Source organism: Squalius cephalus (genome assembly GCF_949319135.1).
Source record: "Squalius cephalus genome assembly, chromosome: 5".
NCBI lineage: Eukaryota > Metazoa > Chordata > Actinopteri > Cypriniformes > Leuciscidae > Squalius > Squalius cephalus.
The window spans coordinates 33,271,982-33,295,763 of record NC_137126.1 but is presented as its reverse complement, the minus strand read 5'-3'; the positions used below and the strand labels follow the sequence as shown (position 1 = coordinate 33,295,763).

At 38.1% G+C, this 23,782-nt stretch overlaps 1 protein-coding gene across 2 annotated transcripts in view; it reads right to left on the bottom strand.

The window, feature by feature from the left end:
* Positions 1–23,782, bottom strand: part of snx19a (sorting nexin 19a) — a 49,014-nt gene that overhangs the window by 10,274 nt on the left and 14,958 nt on the right. Inside the window, exons 10-12 of one of the 2 annotated variants that reach the window (XM_079870400.1) lie at positions 19,573–19,757; positions 19,269–19,356; positions 18,923–19,104 (exon numbers count right to left, since the gene is read on the bottom strand). In XM_079870400.1, coding sequence (XP_079726526.1) covers positions 18,975–19,104; positions 19,269–19,356; positions 19,573–19,757 — 403 coding nt within the window. In that variant the 3' untranslated portion in view covers positions 18,923–18,974. Of the gene's footprint in view, positions 1–18,922; positions 19,105–19,268; positions 19,357–19,572; positions 19,758–23,782 lie in introns of those variants that run through there. The other variant, XM_079870401.1, reaches the window with a different exon arrangement.

Sequence of the window (23,782 nt, the reverse complement as noted above, 5' to 3'; positions counted from 1 at the left end):
TTCTGACAGGCAGAATGCAAAAGTGCCGTGAGGCTTGTAACATAATCTAAACAGCTTCCGCTACACCTGAGCACTTACCCATCAGTCAGACCACACGCTTTGTCAGCAGCTTTTCCTATGTTACTCTCCAAACTCTGATCCATGGCATGATGAGAATATGATGGATGGAGAACGCCCCATTGCTTTTATGTTTAAACATGACCCTTCCTAAAACAGCACACGTACATGCGCGCATGTTTCCACACTGGCCCACACACGCACACGAAGCATTCACACACATACAAACACTTCAACATTGGCCTACAGGCGTAAGCTACACATGCTCATGCACACACATTTGCACACATGCATTCGTAGTTCATGCTGGGCCACTGTACCCTTCGCTAGAGGCAACAGCGTTCCATAAACAAGATGTTACAAAAATATTTTATGTTCCAAAAAAGAAAGAAAAGTCATACAAGTTGAGCAAACAACATGAGGATGAGAACATGGGTGTCAGATTTTTTACATTTTTGAGTGAACTATCCCTTTAAAAAGCGATCTCTGACCTATGTGTATCTGCAATTGGACTACAGAATGTTGTTGGAGATCCACTCAAGTGTTACATGTAAATGTGTGTGTGTGAGCATGCACAAACTAGTGAAGATACAGACTGAACCATTGCTTTCAGGCGTATTGCCCCTGTTGCCTGACCTGACTTTGATAAATGTTTCATCAACTGTCTCTTGTTAGAGACTCTTGTCCTGTTTTCCCTTTCACTGTCTCATTACTCCCTCCCTGCCACTCTTAGCAGAGAAAATCCAATATAAACACTCCATAAATTGGATAGTTGCATCGTGTTTTGTGTGGCCTGTTTTCTTTCCCATGATATCATGGGCTGTCCTAGGCTGGATCTCAATCTCCCCCTCCTCTGTCTTGCATATCCTTCCATAATGGTTCGGGTATGTTATGAGAAACAGTGGGGAAAAGAGGTCACGAGAAACAAAGGTTGCGCTTGTTGGCAATAAATGCTCTTCAGACTCAAAGCTATAGAAGACAGTGTTTTATAAAAATAAAAATAAAAATTGGGAATATAATGCTAAATATAAACAGCCTTCTTCAGGACAAATAAAGTACATTTCAATCTGCAATTATACTTTGTAAAAGGGAAAACGGGTTTTTTAAATGGTAACTGGTTATTGCCTTAGAAACCACATCAGAGAACAGAGACCAAAGACTTGACCAAAATACCACTGTTGTGTCTCTGGCCCCATCCAAAAACCACACATACTACAAATATTTCCAAAGTGAATTCCTCTGTCTGAAATGCTTTAAATACTTTTGTTGTTTTACAAGCCACTATTTTTTGCTATTTTTTTCTTCACTTATTGTATTGTATTTTGTTGCCGTTGCAAGTTTTGCAAAGTACATTTCACTGTAAAAAATGTCTAACCTCCCCAACTCAAATTTTTCTAGTGACTGGTCACATCTAAATTTTTCAATTGGCCCAAGTGAAATTCTGTAAATGTAATTTTATAATTTACAGAATTTCACTCGGGCCAATTGAAAAATTTAGATGTGACCAGTCACTAGAAAATTTTGAGTTGGGGAGGTTAGACATTTTTTACAGTGTTCTTTTAACATTGTTAATAAATAGCATGTCCATACTGTGTTCTTATAGTGAATCACACATGTGCTGCTGTTGCTGATTGATGTGTTACTATCACCTATATAAGAATATACTCCAGCTGCATCCTGTAAACCTTGAGGGTTCAAGTCAAGTCAACACAACCTGGACATAACTAGTGTATAAATATAAGCCATCTGGGCCTTCAAAATGAACTTCACATCCGGACTTCACCATCATGCCAAACTGAATACTATGACCCAAAGCATGCTCTTTATCTATCCTAAATACATATCCTAATGCTTATTGAGAACACTCAAGAGCAAAGCAACAAATGAAGAATAAGAAAAAGTAAATACGCCTGCAGAAACAAACACACGCAGATGCACATTGACCTAATACTCACTAAGGTGCTTTAAGAACCACAAACTGAAACGTAAGCCCACACAAACTCAGTGATGCTTAGCTGACAAGTATTGTGGTGGGTCGTTCTGACCCAAGAGTGCTGGAGGCATGTAGTCAGGTCACAGCTGTGAGTTACACACAAACCCACATGTATGTGTGTATATTGAAGACAACCCCACATATACAATGAAACACTAACTCGGTAACTGCACAGCTGCATATACACACACAAACACAAACTCTTAAAACAAAATATCCCTCACAATTGCTGCCTTAATGCATATTTGGCTGGCTGATATATCCCAAGAGAAAGCACAACTGTCACTCAGATTGCAGATGTTTTACACACAGAGACACACACACTGAGTTTGGAGTTGCAGCTGGGCAGCAAAGAGACTGATGATGATCTAACAGCAAAATGAAGGGGATTTCCATAAACACTGGACGTAGAGGACTCAGTGTCTTATGTACCCCTCACAAACAGCCTGCCAACATCAAACGGCTTCAATTTATGACTAGCTAACACACAACACAGATGTACCAAAAGGCACAGCAACGTTACTAAATAGTCACTAAAAATCCAGAACAGAGATGTTCTCTACCAACATAAAAACTGTTAAATGACAAACTTCAAAATACCTTAATCTTTTAAGAAAACCACCACCCAAAATCTGCAAACTTTAAAAAAAAAAAAAAATGGCAAAACTGATGTAAGAACACTGTACTATTAGACTCACTAAAATGAGCCCCATTAGCCTGCATTCACATGCAGTTGGTTCATGTTAGTCACATCATATGTGTAAGTGTGTAATCTAATTCTGGCTTCTTATGTTCTGAGAGAAGCATGTTTTGCTTTGAATATCCAGACTAGCGGAGCACTCTCTTTTCCTTTTCTCCCATATTCAGTGATTTGGACTGACAGAAGTTTTGATGGATGTGTTCTGTGCAATCTCATAGACTGGCTGTTTGAGCTGATGTGTAATATATCTGGATAGGCTCCAGATTACCGCTGTGATTAGGAGTCACAGAGCAGGCAATGGAGACCAGACCATGTCCATATACTCGGTCTCTCACTTGGCAAACTGAGCCATTCATCCAACACTCTGCTCCATGCATGTCCAGACATTATCCAAATAAGGAGGGAATGTGGAAGGCCAAAATGCCCCTATCGTTCTATTATACATTTGGTCTAATTACAGTGATATCTAGAAAATGAAATTCAATACCGTTCCAAAACGTATCATTTCTGTGATGGCAAATCTGAATTTTCAATAGCCATTACTCCAGTCTTCAGTTTCACATGATCTTTCAGAATATGCTGATTTGGTGCTCAAGAAATATTTCTTATTATTATCAATGTTGAATATAGCGTAGTATTTTAGTGGAAACTGTGATACAGTTTTTTCAGGATTTATTGATGAACAGAAAGTTCAAAAGAACAGCATTTATTTGAAATAGATTATCTTTCTATAACATTATAAACATTACATTACTCACCCTTCATGTGGCTGCAAACCCGTGGAACACAAAGGACTAGAAGATATCTTTTTTTTTTTCTACAATGAAAGTCAATGGGGTGTAGTGCTTTTGGATTATCTTATCTTTTATTGCGATCCACAGAACAAAAAATGTCATACAGGTTTGGACAACGCTATCTCACGACCAATTCGTACGAATTTGTACGAGTGATTCAAAGGTAGCAATTTCGTACGAATTCGTACGACCTCACTCGTATGAATTCGTATTTTGTCTAAACCCACGTGATGGGTAGGTGTAGGGGCGGGGTCAGGGGTAGGTCATTCGTACGAATTCATACGAATTGGGCAACTTGTAAAATATGTATGATTTAGCAAATATCTTATGAATTCGTACGAGTGAGGTCGTATGAATTCGTAAGAATTAGTCACCTCGTAAAATTCAGGAGGGTGCATGATGCATGAACTATCCCTTTAAATGTTAGCTGGTAGTCCTTTTTTTTCTTGAATATAGGTATTTGCTTAAACATCTGGTAAATGCATTTTTATTGACCATCTCCACCTGCGTCTTGTAAGGGTCATAAGTTTATACTTTAAAGGTAAAAAAACCCCAGCCCTCACCTCACACTAAACTGATCTATCACAAAGAACATCCTCTCTGTATGAAAAAACGAGTCATAACCTCCACGTTGCCTTCACCCATGCTGGCCTTCTCACAGTGACTTGGCAGCCAAAACAAGGCAGTGATGAAACAGATAATTTTGATCTAAGATAAGTTGAAAGAGAAAAATGAGCTGAAAGCAGCAAGAATCAGCTGCCCTGGGAGAACCACAGGGTTGATATTACATATAGAAATGCTTAAATATGCAGTTCTGAGATACAGAATGCTTGCCTTCACTCTTTCATTCATTTCAGTCTGTGTCCCTCTGTGTTTTTCCCCTAACGGTGACTCTTTGCGATTACAGCATATGACGGTTCTCACCACATCCTCAGCTGTGAAGGGAATGTGTTTGATCTGTCAGCTGTAACAAATGCAAATGGGCACAATGACAACTACATCTCTTTCCGGACTTGAGTAATGAGGTGAATGTTTCCCACTACATCCAAATTATTCACACTTAAGGGGGGGGTGGGTGGGGGTGGGGGTGGGGGTATAATGCTCCTTTCACAAGATGTAAAATAAGTCTTTGATGTCCCCAGAGTGTGTATGTGAACAGCTCAAAATACCCCACAGATATTTTTATATAGCATGTTAAAATTGTCCAATTTTGAGGGTGAGCAAAAACATACCATTTTGTGTCTGTTCCTTTAAATGCAAATGAGCTGCTGCTCCCGGCATAGAGGGCAGAGCTCCAATAGCATGCACTCACACAGACATGCACTGAAAATTTCAAAAACATTTAGGCTTTTATGTTCAAATCGGATTCAGACAATGATGGAGAGACTCAAGAAGTGACAACATGTTGAATGCAACAGGACATTTCTGAATGGTTAGTTGATGAATTTATGTAGCTTATGTGTAGTTATCTTCTAGTCATTGATTAGCATATTCTGTCTTGATAATCTATAAATCGTGTTCCGGGGGCGGGGTTTATGTAAATTTTAGGGTTGGTGATGTCACTAACCCCGGGAGGAATGTGGTGTAGTCCCTACCAGCCGTTTGTTGTAGTAATATCTAATATGTAATATGTCCCTTTGCTTTGAACTTTGAGCATTGTAACTTCTCAGATGTTGTTTATGCTCAAACAGCAACATCACACACTAACTAAAGTTAAAAAAGTGAAATCATAATCAACCACCCCTTTAAGTGAGAGCCTTGTCTGGAAAAGACAGAAAAATGCATACATATCACATTTCAAGACATGACTCGAATAAAACTAAGAATAAAGAGGAGTAACTGGGTAGGAAAAGCATTTGTGATGGTGTGCAGCACTGCGAGGACACCCTCGCTTGTCAAGAATTTACACTGAAGTTCCCTGACCTCTGCCCTCCATTTGTAGAGGCCCGACATGGTCCTCTCTTATACAATGTCCAAACACACATCAAAAGGCATGCCTTTTTTGGAAGGAGAATGTCCTCTTGATGGTAGGCCAAGATGAGGAACATTTTTAATCCTCAAACCTCAAATTAAAAACAAAAAACAGGCGAGTTTGCATGCTCAGCATCATGTGGCATTGGTTTAGAGCATATGCAGAGAAAGGGAGTGAGAAAGTGCAAAGGGAAAGAAGGAGAAAGAGCAGAGCCATTAAAATAGAAACCTGAAACCTGGCAATGACATTAAAACAAAGAAAAACAGATTTGGTTAAAGACAATCGAAAAAGAAAGTTCCACCATACTCACGACAGCTAGACAGCTATGGCATGAGAAAAACCAGGCTCAAGTGGGAAACCAGTTAATGAACATGGGGATTTAAAGTTTATAAAATACAATTCAATTTCATATTCCAACAAATATCATACACATTTTGGTCTTTACTTTTTGGAACTGGCTCAACATCAGTCAAAATGCAGATTTGATTTGAAAATGATACCACTTCACACTCACTCCCCAGCAATTAGATGCCACAATATCTACAAACATTCATTTGATTAAGGAAAGAAGTGTCTGAAATTAGAGAATCTCTGAGATCAAGCTACAAGGGCTTGTATATGTTATGTCTGTCCTGATTGACAGGGATTGCAAAACATTACGTTCTCTCTTCTCTTTGTTAAAGCTGTCCGTTGCTAATCAGGCTTGTCTGAGGTTGGACTACACTCTTGGCAATGGCTGTGAGAGAAAGAGTTTGGTTTTTATCTGAGCTGAGGGAGTGGAGCCAGATCAGGCTGTGTAAAGATACAGATCCAGTAATGGAGAGGATACTGTTTATGTTCTAATTTTGCAAGATTTTTGAGTTATTTGCAGTTAAAGTCCCCATGAAATCAAAATTGACCCTATTTACTTTGTTAGCGCATATTACTAGTCTTGATGTGAACAATTAATCCGTGCAAGTAAATATAAAAAAATAAAAAAAATTACCATGGTAATCTTTAATCAAAATCTGAAAAGTTACTTCCGGTCTGGAATGGCGTCTTTTTCTGATGACGTAGGTTTGACGGCTTGGTTTGAAAACGCTTAACCACTCCCCTCAAACCGTTAGTCTCATATCTATGGTTAGTCTGCTATGAGCGAGAGACTGAGAGGAGGAGCGCTAGAGTAAAACCCTGCCCTCTGTTCAATATTCCGTTTCACTTGGAAATACGTCATAACACTGGAGAAAAGTCGTTTGCAACTTCCGGTTCACGGGGACTTTAATCAGAAATGATTTATTTCTTCAAGGAAAAAAACTTTTTGTACAGTAAAAAATCCATAACGATGAATGGAACTGAATGTAGTGCAAGATCATATACAACGGTTGGTTCTGGTTCTCTAATCTGATTGGACAAGCTGCATTCCAATAGCACTGATATACAGCTGATTCTGCTGGGACAGAACAAACTTAGAACAACATATTGCTTCTGAAATGTAAGTTACTCAATATTACATTGTGGTTTATGGAACTGTTCACCCTCACAATCGTGCAATAGTAATATCAACACGGCTATGAGTACGGCACTCTACTGATACTATGCACAACTTGATTGTGTGACATTGCTTACACTAATTTAATCTATTTCTAACACAAAACACTAACCCTAAAATTAATGTATTTTAAAACAACATAAGATATTACCATGTCTGAGGAATCTAAGCTAGTTATTTCACTTGTTTTCAGGCTAACAGTTATTACCGGTATGCATTAAAATTTACATTTATGTCAGAGGGCAACAACTTCAATCAAAAATAATGCATGTTATGGGGACAATAAACATCAGACATATGACACACTGGCTCTCCTCTTTTAGAGTCATACTGCCATCATCCTTACAAATTAGAGTCCAGCAAACTCACCCATCAATGGGAAAAATATCCCAATACTGCCATCTGGCTGATGAAAAGTAACATTGCAGGGTTTTAGATGTCTAGATACACCGTGATGGTTTTACTAAATGCAAAGACGCAAACCTGTATAATGACGCAATGCCGTGCTTTAGATCGACAATGACAATATCATTACTATTTAAACATCATTTTGGATTAATTTATTCTGAAATGAACTGGTATGTGCATAGTGAACGAGCGGCAACCAGCAACTCGTAAATCAGTTTCATTCCTCATTTGTTTCACAAGTTTTTCATTTGTGGAAATTCCTTCCACGACATTCTAGGCTCATTTAGTGAAAATCATCTCTTAGCTGTACTAGACTGGTCTGAATCTGAGACCAAACAAGAGTAGGCTATCAGTCTGTGTGGAGTGTTCCCATGACTCTCACCATGATGTTCTTCAGTCTGGGTCATAGAAAGGCACTAAGCATCAGCTCATAAATCTAGTCCGACCTGTTCCTGACCCATAGCTTCCCTTCCTCAATCCACCACTAACTCTCCACAGCCTCAGACACAGGGCCAGAGTACAGAACCCTTGAGAGATCAGCTCAGCGAAACAAACACAAAAGTTTTTTTTAATGGAGAAGCGTGTTTATTGGCAGGGCGAAGGGATTGATGTGTGTGGGATCAATATAGTGTGACTGATGCTGGACGTGAGACTGGAGGAACTGAATCATAACATCGGCCTTGAGTCCCTCACTAACTCTTGCTCTTTCTTTCTATTCGTCTGTCTCACAGGGTGTGCTATAATAAAAAATAAAAATAAAAAACACAACAAATGGGTAGGCTACTTGTGTTTGCGCACAATTGGTGAATAAATCTCATTTTGATATATGGAAGAAATATAATAAAATATAAAAATCGAGGCCATGAAATAAGAATACGTTCCCACAATTTATTATTATTTTTAATTATTGGACACGTTTTATTCATTTGTTCCCGTGGTCTTGTTTTAGTTAAATACAGTGCCACACTGTATTCATTCCCTGTGGTCACAATTTAACTCAATTTTTTTTGATAAAACCACAAAGTAAGAATTCATATTTTTAGATAGGCATAGGTCGTGTTTTTTTGACATGCAAGGCTACATAGACAACAGAATACCCAGTGAGATTTTTCAATGGCTCTTTCAGCACTTAACGTCATGATAGGTTAGGCTACACCAGGTGTCGACGAGCGAACCATTTAATTCGATTTGTTCGAGTTGATTCGTTCATAAACACAGATTCATTCCACAGATTCAAATAAACTCTTTGAGTGAGCCATTGAATCATTTAATCCACTGATTCATCTAAAAATACAGAAACGCTGTGTGTTGCTCAAAGATGCAAAGGATAATTCAGCTGCAGTTTCACTATTCGTTGGCAGTGTAAAAACAGACAAACTGGGAATATTTGATCTAAAATGTAAGTGACTCAATATTAACTTATTGTTTATTGAAAATTTGTATTAAAGCAATATCACTCAAAATCATGCTTTTGGTCCGAATATCACAATGGTCTTGTTCGTGTGATTTCACAATGTGCAACAGCAAAAAAATAAAAAAATAAAAATAAACAGCACAAGACCGATAAATTGCAACATTTTAATTTACTACTGCTAGGGACCACTAATACATGAACATTGCATCTGAGGCAAAGTCCTTTGTTTACATGAAGGAAAAAGAGACAGGTTTTCCATTAAATGGAAAACCTAGTGGTGAGGGAATACAGAGATCTGGAACACTAGATCTGGATTTCTTCTCACCAATAAGTCTATCCTGGGTGGCCTGTTATTAAATTACAGTCACAACATGTCATCCAAATGTCTCAAACCAGAAAGTTCTGCCAAAGCCACAATAGCCAACTGTGACTCCAACAGCCAAGCATCGGAGATCTGTTTAGACAGCAAGAATAGACAGAAGGTGGCTAAGCCAATCCAAAAATGTCAATCTACACAAACTAATATCAGTTTAGTTACTATTATATTCTGATGAAAATATTAAAATGTTACCATCCATCCCAGGCAACTCTTTTTGTAGTTTGTAAGGTGCCGACATCTGCATTGCCTTACATAATACATTGGGAGCCCGCTTTCTGTTGGCTTCTGGTGGTACATGGTTTTTGGAATGAGATGCCAGCCTTTAATTTCTCTGAATGCCTCACAAGTGTGCAGCAGTAACAACTGTATACCCACTTTTCACAGCATTCTGGTCAATCTTTTTAACGTCATCGTTTAACATCAGACCTTTATAAATGAAAGCGCTCAGTGGGTATTTTGTTGTCAAGATGCAAATAAGCAATGCAATGTTACTGGAAATGATCAGCATAGTTAACATAATCCTCTCCATGACATCCCATGACATCACAGCCACCTGCAGGGCTGTCAGGGCTGCAGAAAAGAGCCTGTGTGTGGTCACCCTCTATGGGGTGATTTCCTCATACGTCATGGTCATTATGACATGCTGGGCCAAACACAAAGAATGCTCAGTTTTAGTCTGATCAGACAAGTGCCCATGACAACCCAAGTGCAAAGCTCTTTTCTCACACACTGGCATCCTCACTGGTTTGGCATGTGAGTTCATTGCTGACAGCCTGTTCTGAAGGGTAGCTGTGGGTGGTTGTCTGCTTTGACTGAAACTGAAAATGAGGGTTCGCTCACTTATCTTTAATGAAACGACCTAATTTATTTAATTCCAGCTGATCTTAAGACAAGAGGAAAACAAGAATTGAATACTAAAGAAAATGACGTACAACCAGGAACTGAAACTCCCTCTTTCCCCATCATCTACTGGCTTCACTACATTTTCTGTATAAAAAAACTTTACTTTACACTTTGTCATGTAGGTATGTGTCCAGTAGGGGTCACTGTTGGGTAATTGGTTATAGAATATAGGTGGGAACCTTCCCTCAGGTAACAGGTGTTGTTGTAGTGAAGGTGCACACAGTTTTTTTGACTTGTAAACTAGGTTATGCTATGCTATACCATGCCATGCCATGCCATGCCATGCCAGGCAAGTAGGAAATAATGGTGAAGGACTGAAACTGTGGATTTATTGACTTATATATTGGTTTATTTAGTGGATTTATGTTCGTTTGGATTCTTACTTACTTGAAATGAAGTAAAATAAAATAAAAAGTGGTAAAATAAAATGGTACAATAAAAGTAGCCTACAACGGTTAGCATATTAACTTGTGTGTGGACATTTCAGTTAATAATAAACCAGTTGTGCGCGTCCAGTACCGTCCAGCATCCCTCAACCTGCTTTAAGTAGTAGGCTTGTTCATTTAGTCAAAAAACTGTTTTTACTTAATAGAACTGTGTTTAGTCTACTTTACGTTGGAGTTTCATCATTTGTCGAACGAGATTAAGTGGATAATTGGAAGAACTTCGCATCGACTTTATTTACATCTGAGATCAGCTGCAACCACAACAAGAGGACACTGCAAATCTGTGGATTATACATGCACGTCTCTGCTTTTGGGCCAAGGACCTACCAGCACGAGGAAAGACACCAGAGCTGCTCTACAAACGTTGAGCTTTGTTCAAACATGCCGCCCAGCGTGAAGAGGTATGCTTCGTAACGCTACTTATTAACTTTGTTAATAACTAAGGAGCAACCGTTGGCAAGCACCATCCTAAGCTGCGGTGGATCCTGTGGGATAGAGGCATAGAGGGCATATGGCAAGCCACACAAACTGGCACCATCTCCTTTCCTCAATGAAATAAATACTATCTAATCTTTAACAAGAAATATTTTTTGACTGTAATTAATGTAGGTCCACAAGAGAAATATTAAGCCAGTAAATTAAGATAGTTACCGTAACTGTTATATCCATCATCTCTGAGAGAATGCGCCATGAATGCAGCGACAGATGCCGAAAGCTCAGTCCGTTTCTGCTTTCAATTTAACTTCAGGGAATAAGTGCGCGCGCTAACATGCATGTTCTTAACCCGATTATACTGAATAAACTGACAATGCATGTGGTCTTGTAAACGCATTAACCCATTTTCCTTTATCGGAATCAAGTCATAAGTTTAAGCCGATCGACTCGAGATTTTTTCCCCTTACCCTGATTTTTCCCGGCATGCCTATTGAGAGTGCCCTTGGTTTGCTGTGGTGTGCGGAAATTGACTCATTTAAGTTCAAAATGGAGGTCTAGGAGAAGTCCTGCACAAGACGTGGGATGTTGTCGGTGTCTAGTTCAGTATACGATCCAATTGGGTTTTTGGCACCAGTAGTGCTACCTGCTGAGATCATGCTACAGGAGCTATGCTGGAGGAACTTCAGATGGGATGAGACTGTGCCCCACAGGATGCTGCATGGCTGGACGAGGTGGCTGAAGGAGCTAAATGCACTCTCTGAATTCAAATTTGAGAGATGAGATGAGATTAAGCCCATGAGATGTGGGTCCTACACGTATGCTAAACTTCATAATTTTATTAAGACAAACAGATGGATAGAAGGCCCCAAGTTTCTGTGCAAACCAGAAGAGGATTGGCCCGAAAATATTGTGCACACTGCAGTAGGGGTTGATGACCTCGAGGTCAAGAAAGAAGCCGTTGTAAATGTGGTAAATACTCAAGGCTCACTGAAGGGTACAAATCGGCTGATGGCTTACTTTTCAGATTGGAGGAGACTTCGAGTAGCAGTTGACTGGTTGCTTAAGTTGAAAAGGATATTGTTGAGAAGGACTCACAAGAGGAGGGAGTCAGATACTGCTGATGCCAACAAGCAGATTGCCTTGGACTGAAAGACTGCAAGGAAATCGGATAGCTAAAGGTACAACAAGAGGGCAAGCCTTGTCGGCTGAGGATCTTATGCCGACAGCAAAGATTCCCTGAGGAGATCGCTGCTTTGTCTTCTGGAAAGGATATAGTGAGCAAACAGATTGCTACTTATAAGCTGGACCCATGGTTGGATAATGGGATTCTGCCATTTACCAACACAGGAGTTGACTATTTTGGACCAATAGAGGTGAAGAAGGGAAGAGGCACAGTGAAGTGTTAGGGTGTCCTCTTCACCTTCTTGGCCAGCAGAGCAGTTCCCCTTGAACTGGCCAATTCCCCTGACACAGATGCCTGTATTAATGCTCTGCGTAGATTTATCAGTAGAAGAGGTCGAGTCAAGCATCTTCTATCAGATAATGGCACAAATTTCATTGGGGCAGAGAGAGAACTTAGGGATGCACTTTCATCATTGTATCAGGGTAAGATTCAAGGAGTTTTATGACAGAAGGGCATTAAGTGGAGTCCAGCTGGATCCCATTATGGTGGTGTTTGGGAGCTGGTCATCCGCATGTTGAGAAATTTTTTTTTTTCTAACCGCAGTTCTCCAACAGCAGACACTTGATGACGATGGTATCCATACAGTCTTATGTTAAGCTGAGGCCATCTTGAACGATCGACCAATCACCAAATTGTCTGACGATATAATGGATCTTGAAGCTCTCACCCCCAATCAAATTCTATTGCTGAAAGGAAAACCTTCCTTATCGCCTGGATTGTTTGATGTGCATGATTCGTACATAAAAATAAGGTGGAAACAGGTTCAATACATTTCAGATCTCTTTTGGAAGAGATGGGTGAGAGAATACCTAACTTTGCTGCAGAAGAGGGAGAAATGGAATCAAGCCTCAAGACATTGTGATCATTATGGATCCAACGACGCCTCGAGGCTCACTCGGAAGAGTTTTGGAAACATTCCCTGACAAAATAGGATTGGTGCGCTCTGTGCGTTTATGAACTACGACTTTGTTTTTTTGAGTTTGTGGGCTAAGGGGATTTGTTACAAGCATCATGTGTGTCTGTTGTGCTCACTATTTGTATTTATTTATGGCTCTTTGTTATGTGTTGGGAATTGGTATGTTTAATTTATCCAATTCGAGCCAGTATGTATGAGTCATTTTGAGCCATTTATTTTCTGACTGCTACGGTAGGTTATGCTATGCCACGCTATGCAAGTAGGAAATATTGGTGAAGGACTGGAACTGTGGATTTATTGACTGTTTGTTTGGATTCTTGCTTACTTGAAATGAAGACCAGTCATGGCAAAATAAATCTACAACTGTGAGCATACTAACTTGTGTGTGGACTTTTCAGTTAATAATAAACCAGGCGTGCACGTCCATTACGCACCGTCCAGCATCCCTCAGCTGCTTTAAGTAGTAGACTTGGCTGCTTCAATACCTTTATACTTCGATAGATATGCTGTAAATGTTTATGTGGTTTTTTTTTATAATCATAAAGGTTCTTGTTGGTACACACAGAGCTTCAAGTATAGGTTACAGCAGTTCACTGAAGGAAATGGTCAAAACAGACATGACATCTCAGTGTCACTGTTTATTCTGCTGTTTTATAAATGGATACAAATTGTATTATTGATTGATACTAAAGAAATAGTAAAGGTGCAATAAAGTGACATTGGGCATTTTAGAATTTAATTAGACATGCCCCCTCTTTCAACAACCTGACACTTTGGCATAACCATGGTATATAGCCTATATTAGGTGCGTTCACATCAGGTCGAAATTACTGTAATTACAAGATTCCGACTTGTAAAGTGTTCACCTCCTCATAGAACTCGTAATTACATGGAATTTGCTGTTAGCTATTACATGTACCACATGACAGCTGTACCACTTGATCTGCAAATTAATTTTGACGTTGATAGTATTAGTAGGTGTGCAGTATTGCCCGATTGGGAGCGGTTTTGGATTTGATAGTGTGAGCAAAAAATCGTTTGGCTGGGAGGACAAAATTTGGGCTGGTTTGGGGTCAGTTTGGTGGTTTTCAAACATCTAAATTTTATAGTCTAATATTGGTTAATAAACAAAACTCAAGTGGCTCGATGGTGTTTTTAGCCCCCAATGGCTCCTTCCAGGCAGCTAACCCTAACCTCAACCTTAAACCTACGCATCCCCTCGCTGCCTGGAAGGCACCGTCGGGGGCTAAAAACACCAAACACCACTCAAGTGTGCCTATACTGCATAAAATCAGTCATCATGACATTACTAAACACACAGGCCCAGTCAGCTGGTGTTGGTGTTTATGCGCCAACGAGCACACACTTTTAGCCAATCAGCGATCAGCAGGCAGACAGGATCATTCATGAGTGACAGGTTTTTAGCGCGATAACTTGTAGCATATTCAAGTGATCGCTATGCTAAAGTGTCATACTAGGGCTGTGAAGCGATTAATCGCATCCAAAATAAAAGTTTGTGTTCACATAATATATGTATGTGTACTGTGCATAATTATTTTATATATATAAATACACACACATGCATGTATATATTAAAGAAAAATGTGTTATTTATATATTAAATATTTATATTTATACAAATATATATATATATATATATATATATATATATATATATATATATACAATACTACCTGAACACACAAAATGACAGGCAGAATGCACCCCAAAAGCCTTTGATTGGCTAAAAAAAATATGATCGCTTAAATTTACTTGAGTAAATTTATCTTGCTTTAAGGATTTTTAAACATTATTATAGGAAATCAAGACGATGTATTTATTTTTTTATTTGCTTGCTTGCTTTGTGTATTATAAATTGGGCTACTTTTATTTTACTGGGAAAAAAAAGAAATTATTTTAATGAATGGTTGCTGATACTAAATTTATGATTCTGATTTATTTTCTATTTGTTCACTAGCAGATGACATCAAACACAGTTGAAGTGCTTTTTGCCTGTATGTGTATAAAGCTTGCACGTGAGTGAAATACCTCCGATTCTCCTCTCATCTGACAGCGATTAAAAACATACCGTACCCTTACGTAAGGCCCAGACAACACTCAAGCGGCTGCTACGACCTGCGTTTTACATAATCCTCCATCACGTCTCTCTCGAATCATGACGACAATGGGTAATTGAACACTGAATTTTCACCTTGTTCGAACCAGCACGTAGTTCTTTGTTATTGACAAACCCCACAGTGCTCTGTCATTTAATGAGATTAAGGGTTGTATATTTGTTCTGATCTGATCTGATCTTGATTATCACAAATGTGGGCTTTTGGGATAAGTAACCATATTGATGTTGGAAACGTTATTAGTACACTGTCATATTCCTGTCTCACGAACAAAATCCCTTGTGTTATTGCACGTTAAGTGTCTGTTTCAGCTGTTCAGAATGTAATTGGCTTTTCCTGGTCAAAGGTTCAAAGTCAAAACCATATTCAGGTTTTAAGAGCCAAAATGTTTTCTCATAGTAACAGACAACACAATGTAAGGCAATAAAAGTACAACGCATGCAAATTAAGTCTATTTCACAAACAGATGAGCATTGAGAAAGCAAACACGTCAGTGTTACGAGAGAGAAACTGAAGCCAGGATAGAAAAAGATAAGGACTCATTTATCTTCTTTAACATGGACTTTGGAGCTCCCCACTTCAAACAGGGCATGCACATATATTATTGATTTACACCCTTTCATGAATGTTTCTGCACGCACCTCTCAAACCTTCATGGCATATCCTTCTCTCATCTTTCCTTGAGCTTTTGCATGTTCTCATGCTAAATTCATCATGCTTTCTGCTAAATCTGCCATAAAAACAGTGAAACCTTCACGTTATTATTACTGCCCATTAGTGAGCAGCTGAAGTCACTGATCTTACACTGATGGGCAATAAAACTGACACTGCTTTCAACTACAGTTGTCATCATAAATGACAAACACGTTCAGCTTCTGCTTCGATCATCTGGGAAATTTCGATAGTGTGTGGTAAGGAGACTAACATCCCACTAACATCCCCCATTTGCCACAAAGCTGTTATACCTCATCATATTGATTACCAGTGGTCTGATTCTCTAAGTACTTCCTGACATGCACTAGGCTGAATGGCTGCTATAAAAATGGGGTTAAGATGAGTCTTAAAAGTTTTCAGTTTAGGCCAGAGTAAAGTTTTGCAAATGTTTTACAAATGTTTTAAAGCAAATAACAGCACATTTACTACAGGGATGGTCCTCATGGAACAACCTATAGGTTTATGTGTCTGACTCAAGGACACAATGGTGATAATATGCTTATGAGTCTTTGGTCAAATTGCTTATAGAACAACCAAGGAGAGAATCATAATGATGGGAAAATCAGGAGGGAATCAATTAACTAAACAAAAAGCTAACACTTTATTTCGATAGTTCACTGTAGACATTTTACTAAATAAGTAACTTTGCAACTACATGTCAACTACCAAACATTAAAGTATCATGTAGACTACCTGCTTAATATCTGCTAACACTTTATTTTGATGCTCACCCAACAGACGTTCTACTGACTACACATATACTTGCAAAGTTACTTGAACTTATTCTACTAACCCGAGCCCTAACACCTCACCATTCTGAGAGTTAGTTGACATGTAGTTTCAAAGTTACTTGTAGTTAGTAGAATGTCTAATGTGGATTATCAAAATAAAGTGTAATCAACAAGAAATTCAACTACATGTCAACTAACTCTCATTAGAGTATAAGTAGACTGTCAGTAGACTGGTAGGTTATGGTTAGGTGTTAGGGTTCGGGTTAGTAGAATAAGTTGACTTGTAGTTAGCAAGTACAAGTGAGCAAATACAAGAAATACATACAAATAACAGTTTATCTTCCAGACAATTGTTTGAATTCTTGTGTTGTCCACTGTTTAGTTCTGTCTATTTGTTTTAAAAGAGTGTTGAAAGCATTATACATCTGGTGTTTGAATTTGTAGTCTCTGTACACCTGTTGCTAGCATGCAGTCATCACTCGTAAATCTAGCACGCAAATCCTAAACCAGCGTCTGAGACAAGTACACAAAGTGCTTCTAGAATGTGTGTTTAGCAAACCACCAAATTATAACACATGGACTTTATTATAGCCCCAGACATCTGATGGCTATGCATGCAATAATGAAAATAACTAAAAATGTAATCTAATTTTGCTTCCTTAATAAGCTTGGCCTTGGTTACAGATGTTTAAAACAAGGTCCAACTCTGGATCCAGATTTGCAAGGCCAGGTGACGTGGACATAGCAGTCTTGCAATTTTAGGAATGAAGCTCCCTCTTACAGCAGCCAGACTAAGTCTAACCCTGGACTCACTTGTGGTCCTCAATTGATCTCGCTGGGCTCTGTTCACTTTCAGATTACAGTAGGTTAAAGATATTTCAGCAGAATCAACACCGTTTACAAAGACTACATCAGAGTGATAAATACATTACCTGACTAAGATCAATATAGATATTGTAAATAATCTTTGTTACTTTTAATGGAACAATAAACAAAACTAAAAACATATACACTATACCGTTCAGCAGTTTGGGCTCAGTAATTTTTTAAAAATGTTTTTGAAAGCGGTCTCTTATGCTCAACAAGGCTGAATGTGTTTGATCAAAAAGAGTGAAAAAGAGTCAAACTGTGAAATATTATAATTTAAAAATAACCGTTTTCTATTTTATGTAAATTTATTACAATCACGGCAAAGCTGAATTGTCACATGATCCTTCAGGAATCATTCAAATAAGCTGATTTGGTGCTCAAGAAACATTTCTTACTATTATCAATGGTAAAAATGGTTATGCTGTTCAATATTTTATTCAATATTTATTTGTTTTTTAGTAATATGACAATAACAGCATTTATTTGAAATAGAAATCTTTTGTAACATTGTAAATGTCTATGTCATTTCATCCTTGCTGTGTCCTTGTTACACGTTACATGTAGTTTCTATGGTAATTACTATAAATTGTGCATCTGGAATTTCAAAAACATTGAGAAACATTGAGAAAATCGCCTTTAAAGTTGTCCATTTATGTTCGCGATTCTGCTGCATTCACTCACAAAAATAAATGTTTTATATATTTACGGTAGGAAATTTACAAAATATCTTCATGAAACATGATCTTTACTTAATATCCTAATGATTTTTGGCATAAAAGAAAAATCGATAATTTTGACCCATACAATGTATTGTTGACTATTTCCACAAATATACCCGTGCGACATGTGACTGGTTTTGTGATCCAGGGTCACATATCTGTAATTTGAGTTTAAAAAATACTAAAGATATTGTTTGATAAGTGCGATCTCTGATTGTAGTCCTTGAAAACCAAAAAAGTAGTGCTTAAAGTCCTTGAAAGTCGAACAAACCTTGAAAGTAATATTCATATTCATATATATATATATATATATATTAGTTTCCTTTCTGTATTTACATACTGTATAAATATATAAAAGGTTACATTTTAATTACATTCAAGAGTCCATCTGAGTGGCCTGCCAGGACTATGATGTGAAATGAAGGTGGCTTTAAATTTAGTTTGAATAAACAAATTAAAGATACACGCGTTATTCAAGTGCCACAGCAACATGAGTAGGTTTAGGTTAAAAATGGGGCAAACATCTTAAATTCATATTATTTTGAACTACTATGCCAAACCCATTGTGAGACAAAAGCAGCTGTCTACAAAACCTGCCAAACTGATAAGCCAGACTGATAAAAACATCCAAATGTCATCAGCATTCAGAAAGATGGAAGAAAAGAAACATAGTGTCCTTATGAGGATGAAGGCGTTCTCTCTACATCCCCAGGGAGACTCTGAAGTAAAGACCTCTGGAACGTCTCCTCGGAAAATTCTGGAACAAGGAACTCCAGCAGCAGGTCAAAAATACAGTAAACCAAGTGCCTGCACATACCCCATATAGAAACAAGTTTTAATTGTTAATAGGCATTTACTTCCAGCCTATTTAGGTTATAGTTCATATACGCAACAGATTCTTAAAAAGGAAGGTCATTGGGGATTATCTGTTGTTGTTAGGACTCTGATATTGTAAATTTAGATTGTCATACCTGTTGATACTGGGGTCCTGTAGAGATTCCAGCACATGCTCCCACACTAGCCTGAATTTCCCTGAGCCAAGCATGTCTGTAATTAACTCTACAATTCACACAAAAAACAATTTTGTATGTCAGCATGTACTGCTTGCAATGAAAATGTGTTCTCCTCCAATTTGAGTTCCACATTAATATGAAAACACACGCCATATGAACTTCAAACGTTTTAGATGAGTTACAATGAAGTAGATACAGTTGGAATGAACACGATCCAGCTCATTAATTCTGAAGATGCTCTAATGTTGTGGTATGAACTGACCTGGGAACAGCTGCATAAGGCAGTGCAGGCACTGGAGTCTGGTCTTCTCTCTCTGCTCTGGGCTTCTCTCTGGCCGTGGCACCACAGGCAGCTCACCCCCGGGCCACACTGCATCCTGGAGAACCCGCAGGTAGATCACCCAGCATGGGGCGCTGCTCAGGTGGGCTATGCCTACATCTAGCCACCTGGGTAAGACAGAAAGACAATGGGTGCTTCTTATTTCTTATTTGTGCATCCTCGTCTCCTTTCCTCGCTTCCTTTCCTCGCGTCTCAGCTCCACCCCCTGTAGAATGCGAGGGAAAGCTGCAAGGAAAGAAAATGAGGACAGAGGAATCGAATGAATGCTTTTTTTAATACATTGGAATACTTGATCACTCGAGCGTCACTTCACCGCGTCATCAGCAGCGCTCAAAGGATCTACCCTTATGTTGTTGAAGTTTGTTTATTTCAGAAATTCATAATAAAGAATAATAAAGCAAGATACCATGTTGAAATATGAGATGTGTGGTTTATATAAAGTACAAATTAAAATTATTGTGACCGATATGAAGGGGGAGGAGAATTTATACGTGCGTCATGTTTTAGTCAATAAAAGTCTTCTGCATAGGATACACCTGTGTATCCTCGCTCATGACTCCTCAGGAAGCCTCCTCACTCCTCGATCCTCGACTCCTCGCGGTGCAATTAGAGAATTGAGATTAGGGCTGGGCGATATATCGCATGATATATCATTAAGCCATATCGCATTAATTATCGCAGGCGATACGTCCGCGATATTAATGCGATATGGCTCAGCTTGTCAGTTAACTACGGCTCTTTGTAGTAAATGCCGCTCCATCTGAAAGCAGGTGATGGCGATTTACTACTAATCAAGGAACCGGCTTTACTGACGAGATGCGCCTAACAATGTCCCGTGATATATCGCCCAGCCCTAATTGAGATGCCCTTCAAGATGGCTGAGCTCGATCGGTTTCCGGGTCATAGGATGGAGGATGGAGGACGGAGGAGCGAGGAGACGAGAAGGGATATTGAGAAGCACCCAAGGAAACTGAGAATGGGCCTTAGCTTTCTAAGGTGTTTCCAGCATTATATCATTATGGTTTATATACAATTAGAGTATTTTTTTATATATATTTTGAAATATATTTATTATTATATTTTCAGTTTTTACTTTAGTTTAAGTTTTAGCAATTGTGTTATGTGATTTGACATTTTTTATACATTTCTATTTAGCTTTAATTTTGTTTCAGTTTTAGTCATATTATATCAAAAAAATATTTTATTTCAGTTAGTTGACAAGGCAACACTTCAAATTCTATATTTCAGATTTATTTTAATTAATACCATATGTAACCATAATATTTACATTATGGTCCAACCAAAAATGACACTTATGAACAGGTTCTTTTTAGTGGATCAAAAACATACAGCAAGACCAGTGTAGCCCAAAACCAACGACTCTTATAAGCTGGTTCTTTTAATTAATAGTTCAAAAAGAGGAGTTATTGGTTTGAATCAATCTGGAATACTGCTCTGTATAATTAGCAGTATTAGCAGAGAGAGAAATTCTTGAAAATTCTTTCATATGTCAGCAAAATTGACAATATAGCTGAAATACATTAACATGTATTGGAAGCTTGTGAATCACATTCTAACCAGGAAATCTTTATCGATACCTAGTCCTAGTGTGGCCATTACAATGATTTAAAAATCTCAGTTATGTAATGACATATGATGTTCAAGTTAAAGTCTTCACAAAGACTTCAGCACCTTCACTCCTGTCTGAAAATGTGATAAATGTGTCTTGAATGTCAACTGCACTGGAACTATTCATTGTCACTCGGGCTGGGCCCTGTCATCACCTCTATCTTTATCTCACTGTTACTTTCTTTGAAATCTCATGGCTACTATTATGCACACCAAGCCGTACTAAAAAAAAAGATCTGCACACTCTACGATCAGGCAAAGGAAACACAATAAACCTCCACAAGTGCATGAGAGGAGCTCAAATGTGGTGGGTCAGGAGGGGCCAGTGTTCTGCCAACAGCTGGCTGAACATATCTGTTTATTTTTCCATTTCTCTGGCATGCGGTGCACATGTTCTCTGAGGTCTTCGCATGTCACCTGTGTGGTTGACAATGGGGAGCTAAACCGGTCTCCAGGGTCGCGTGCCTCCTCTCTAGAAATAGCAGCCAGCATGATGTTTGTTAACTCTAGTAGACTACACACTGAGACAGACATACACACAAAAACAGTTACTGTAGGAAATTGCAATTTTGAAGTGAATTTGATTGATACATATTCCTTGAAATACTTTTTTTGTGGAGACTACCACACAAACATGTCCTTAATGCCTCAAACAAACACACACTTGTGCATGCATAGACACAAACACACATGCTGCACAGTGGAGATAGGATTTAATCAATGTCAAGACCTTCAAAAACCTTTGCGTTAAATATGAGGAAACAATGGTTCGTATGGTTCGTATCCTAGTTCTCAGTCTCATTCCGTTACCATAAGGCTTATGGTAAGCTATAAAAATGAGGATAACCATGAACAAGACACTACTGTGAAGTATACAGATAAAGAGAAAATACTTTTTTTGTTGTTATATATATATAATATATAACATTTTTTTGCTTTATCTGTATTGAACTAAGTGAGTTATATGTTGATATAGTAGATAGTTTGACTCTGTGGAGTGGAGATTTTCTAGACCGTTTCAAATAAAAATAAATCAGTAAAAATGCAGACCGAACACAGATATGAAGAGGTTAGATTTGAATACATTAAGAATACAGAACAACCCCATCCCCACAAAAATGCTAAATTAATGGTGAAATTAGAACAGCATTTTTTTTCTGACTAAAAATCAGCATATTCAAATAAATATGCTTCAAGGTTTTACTAATATTTTTCCTGCTGTCCTCTTTACTAACTTGAATTAGTGCAAAATATGACACTTCATCATAAATACAAAACTAAAAAATGCTCAAAATAAACACTACAAATGCTAGAAAAATATATTTTGTCATGTCTAAACATGTACCTGAATGCATAAAGACGCAAACTGACTTCAAATGGGACTTTATTTCCCAATGGTACAGTTAATTTGTTCCATAGAGCTATAAGACCATCTTGTGATAATAGTCGTTAAATACCATGTTATATTATAATTTTTTTCCCATAAGAGGTCAAGCAGAGACACCCAATGCATGATCATGATGTTTTAACTGGTCTTCGCATGCACTGCAGTTATTTTGTATTTATAAGTAAAGAGTGTGAAGAATGTGCCTATATATTACAATTAAACATCTAGTAATTTAGAGGTAAATAAAATAATAAATAACAAAACATCTCCCAAAAAAATGCATTAAAAAATGAAAATATAATCAAAATGAACTGATATGCTTCCTGGACAAAAACAATTAACTAGTAAAGTTTTAAGGCTTCGGGTCATTTTGACCCGCGAGGGAAGGATTTGTTACTAGGTTGGGAGGTGCTGAGAATTAAATATACAGGAAGATTTTTTATCCTAAATGCAAATATGATTCATAAACTATGAGACTATTACAGAAAGCAGTTGAACTTTTGTGTTTGAATTTTCTGTGAGACATCAGACAACAGCTCCAAATGATGATCGTCCAAGAATTATTTCACAATGAAAAAGTACTGTACCTTCACACATGTACCTCACAATGACATTCTGCATTACTTTCTCTCATTCCCACATGCGTTCTTTATCCTAACCTCCTCTTGCTTAAAAAGAAATGATTTATTGATTTTGAATCTTCTGAAACAGTCTTCTGCCAAGACATAAAAGAAAATATGGCGAGATACTAGTTCAGATAACACAAAAACCATCAAAGTGTTGGGTTATACAACAATATGTTCTAGTACAAGTATGAATAGAAAAATACTCACATATGACCCCCTTGACAGACAGGTTTTAATCCAACATTCTCTGTGTGCACGTGTATGTGTGTGAGCATAAGAAATGGACAAGGAGAGAAAGGGAAAAGGAAAAACTAAAACAGGAACACACAGGTTCATAAGAGAAGCTCTGTCCCACTATTGCACACACTTCAACGTGTATTATACAGGTTTTGTTTGTTACTCATATACACCACATATGGTTCACCCACCTAGACATCTCATGATGAAACTACACTAACAGCAGTCAATAATTGCTTAACATAAACTATAC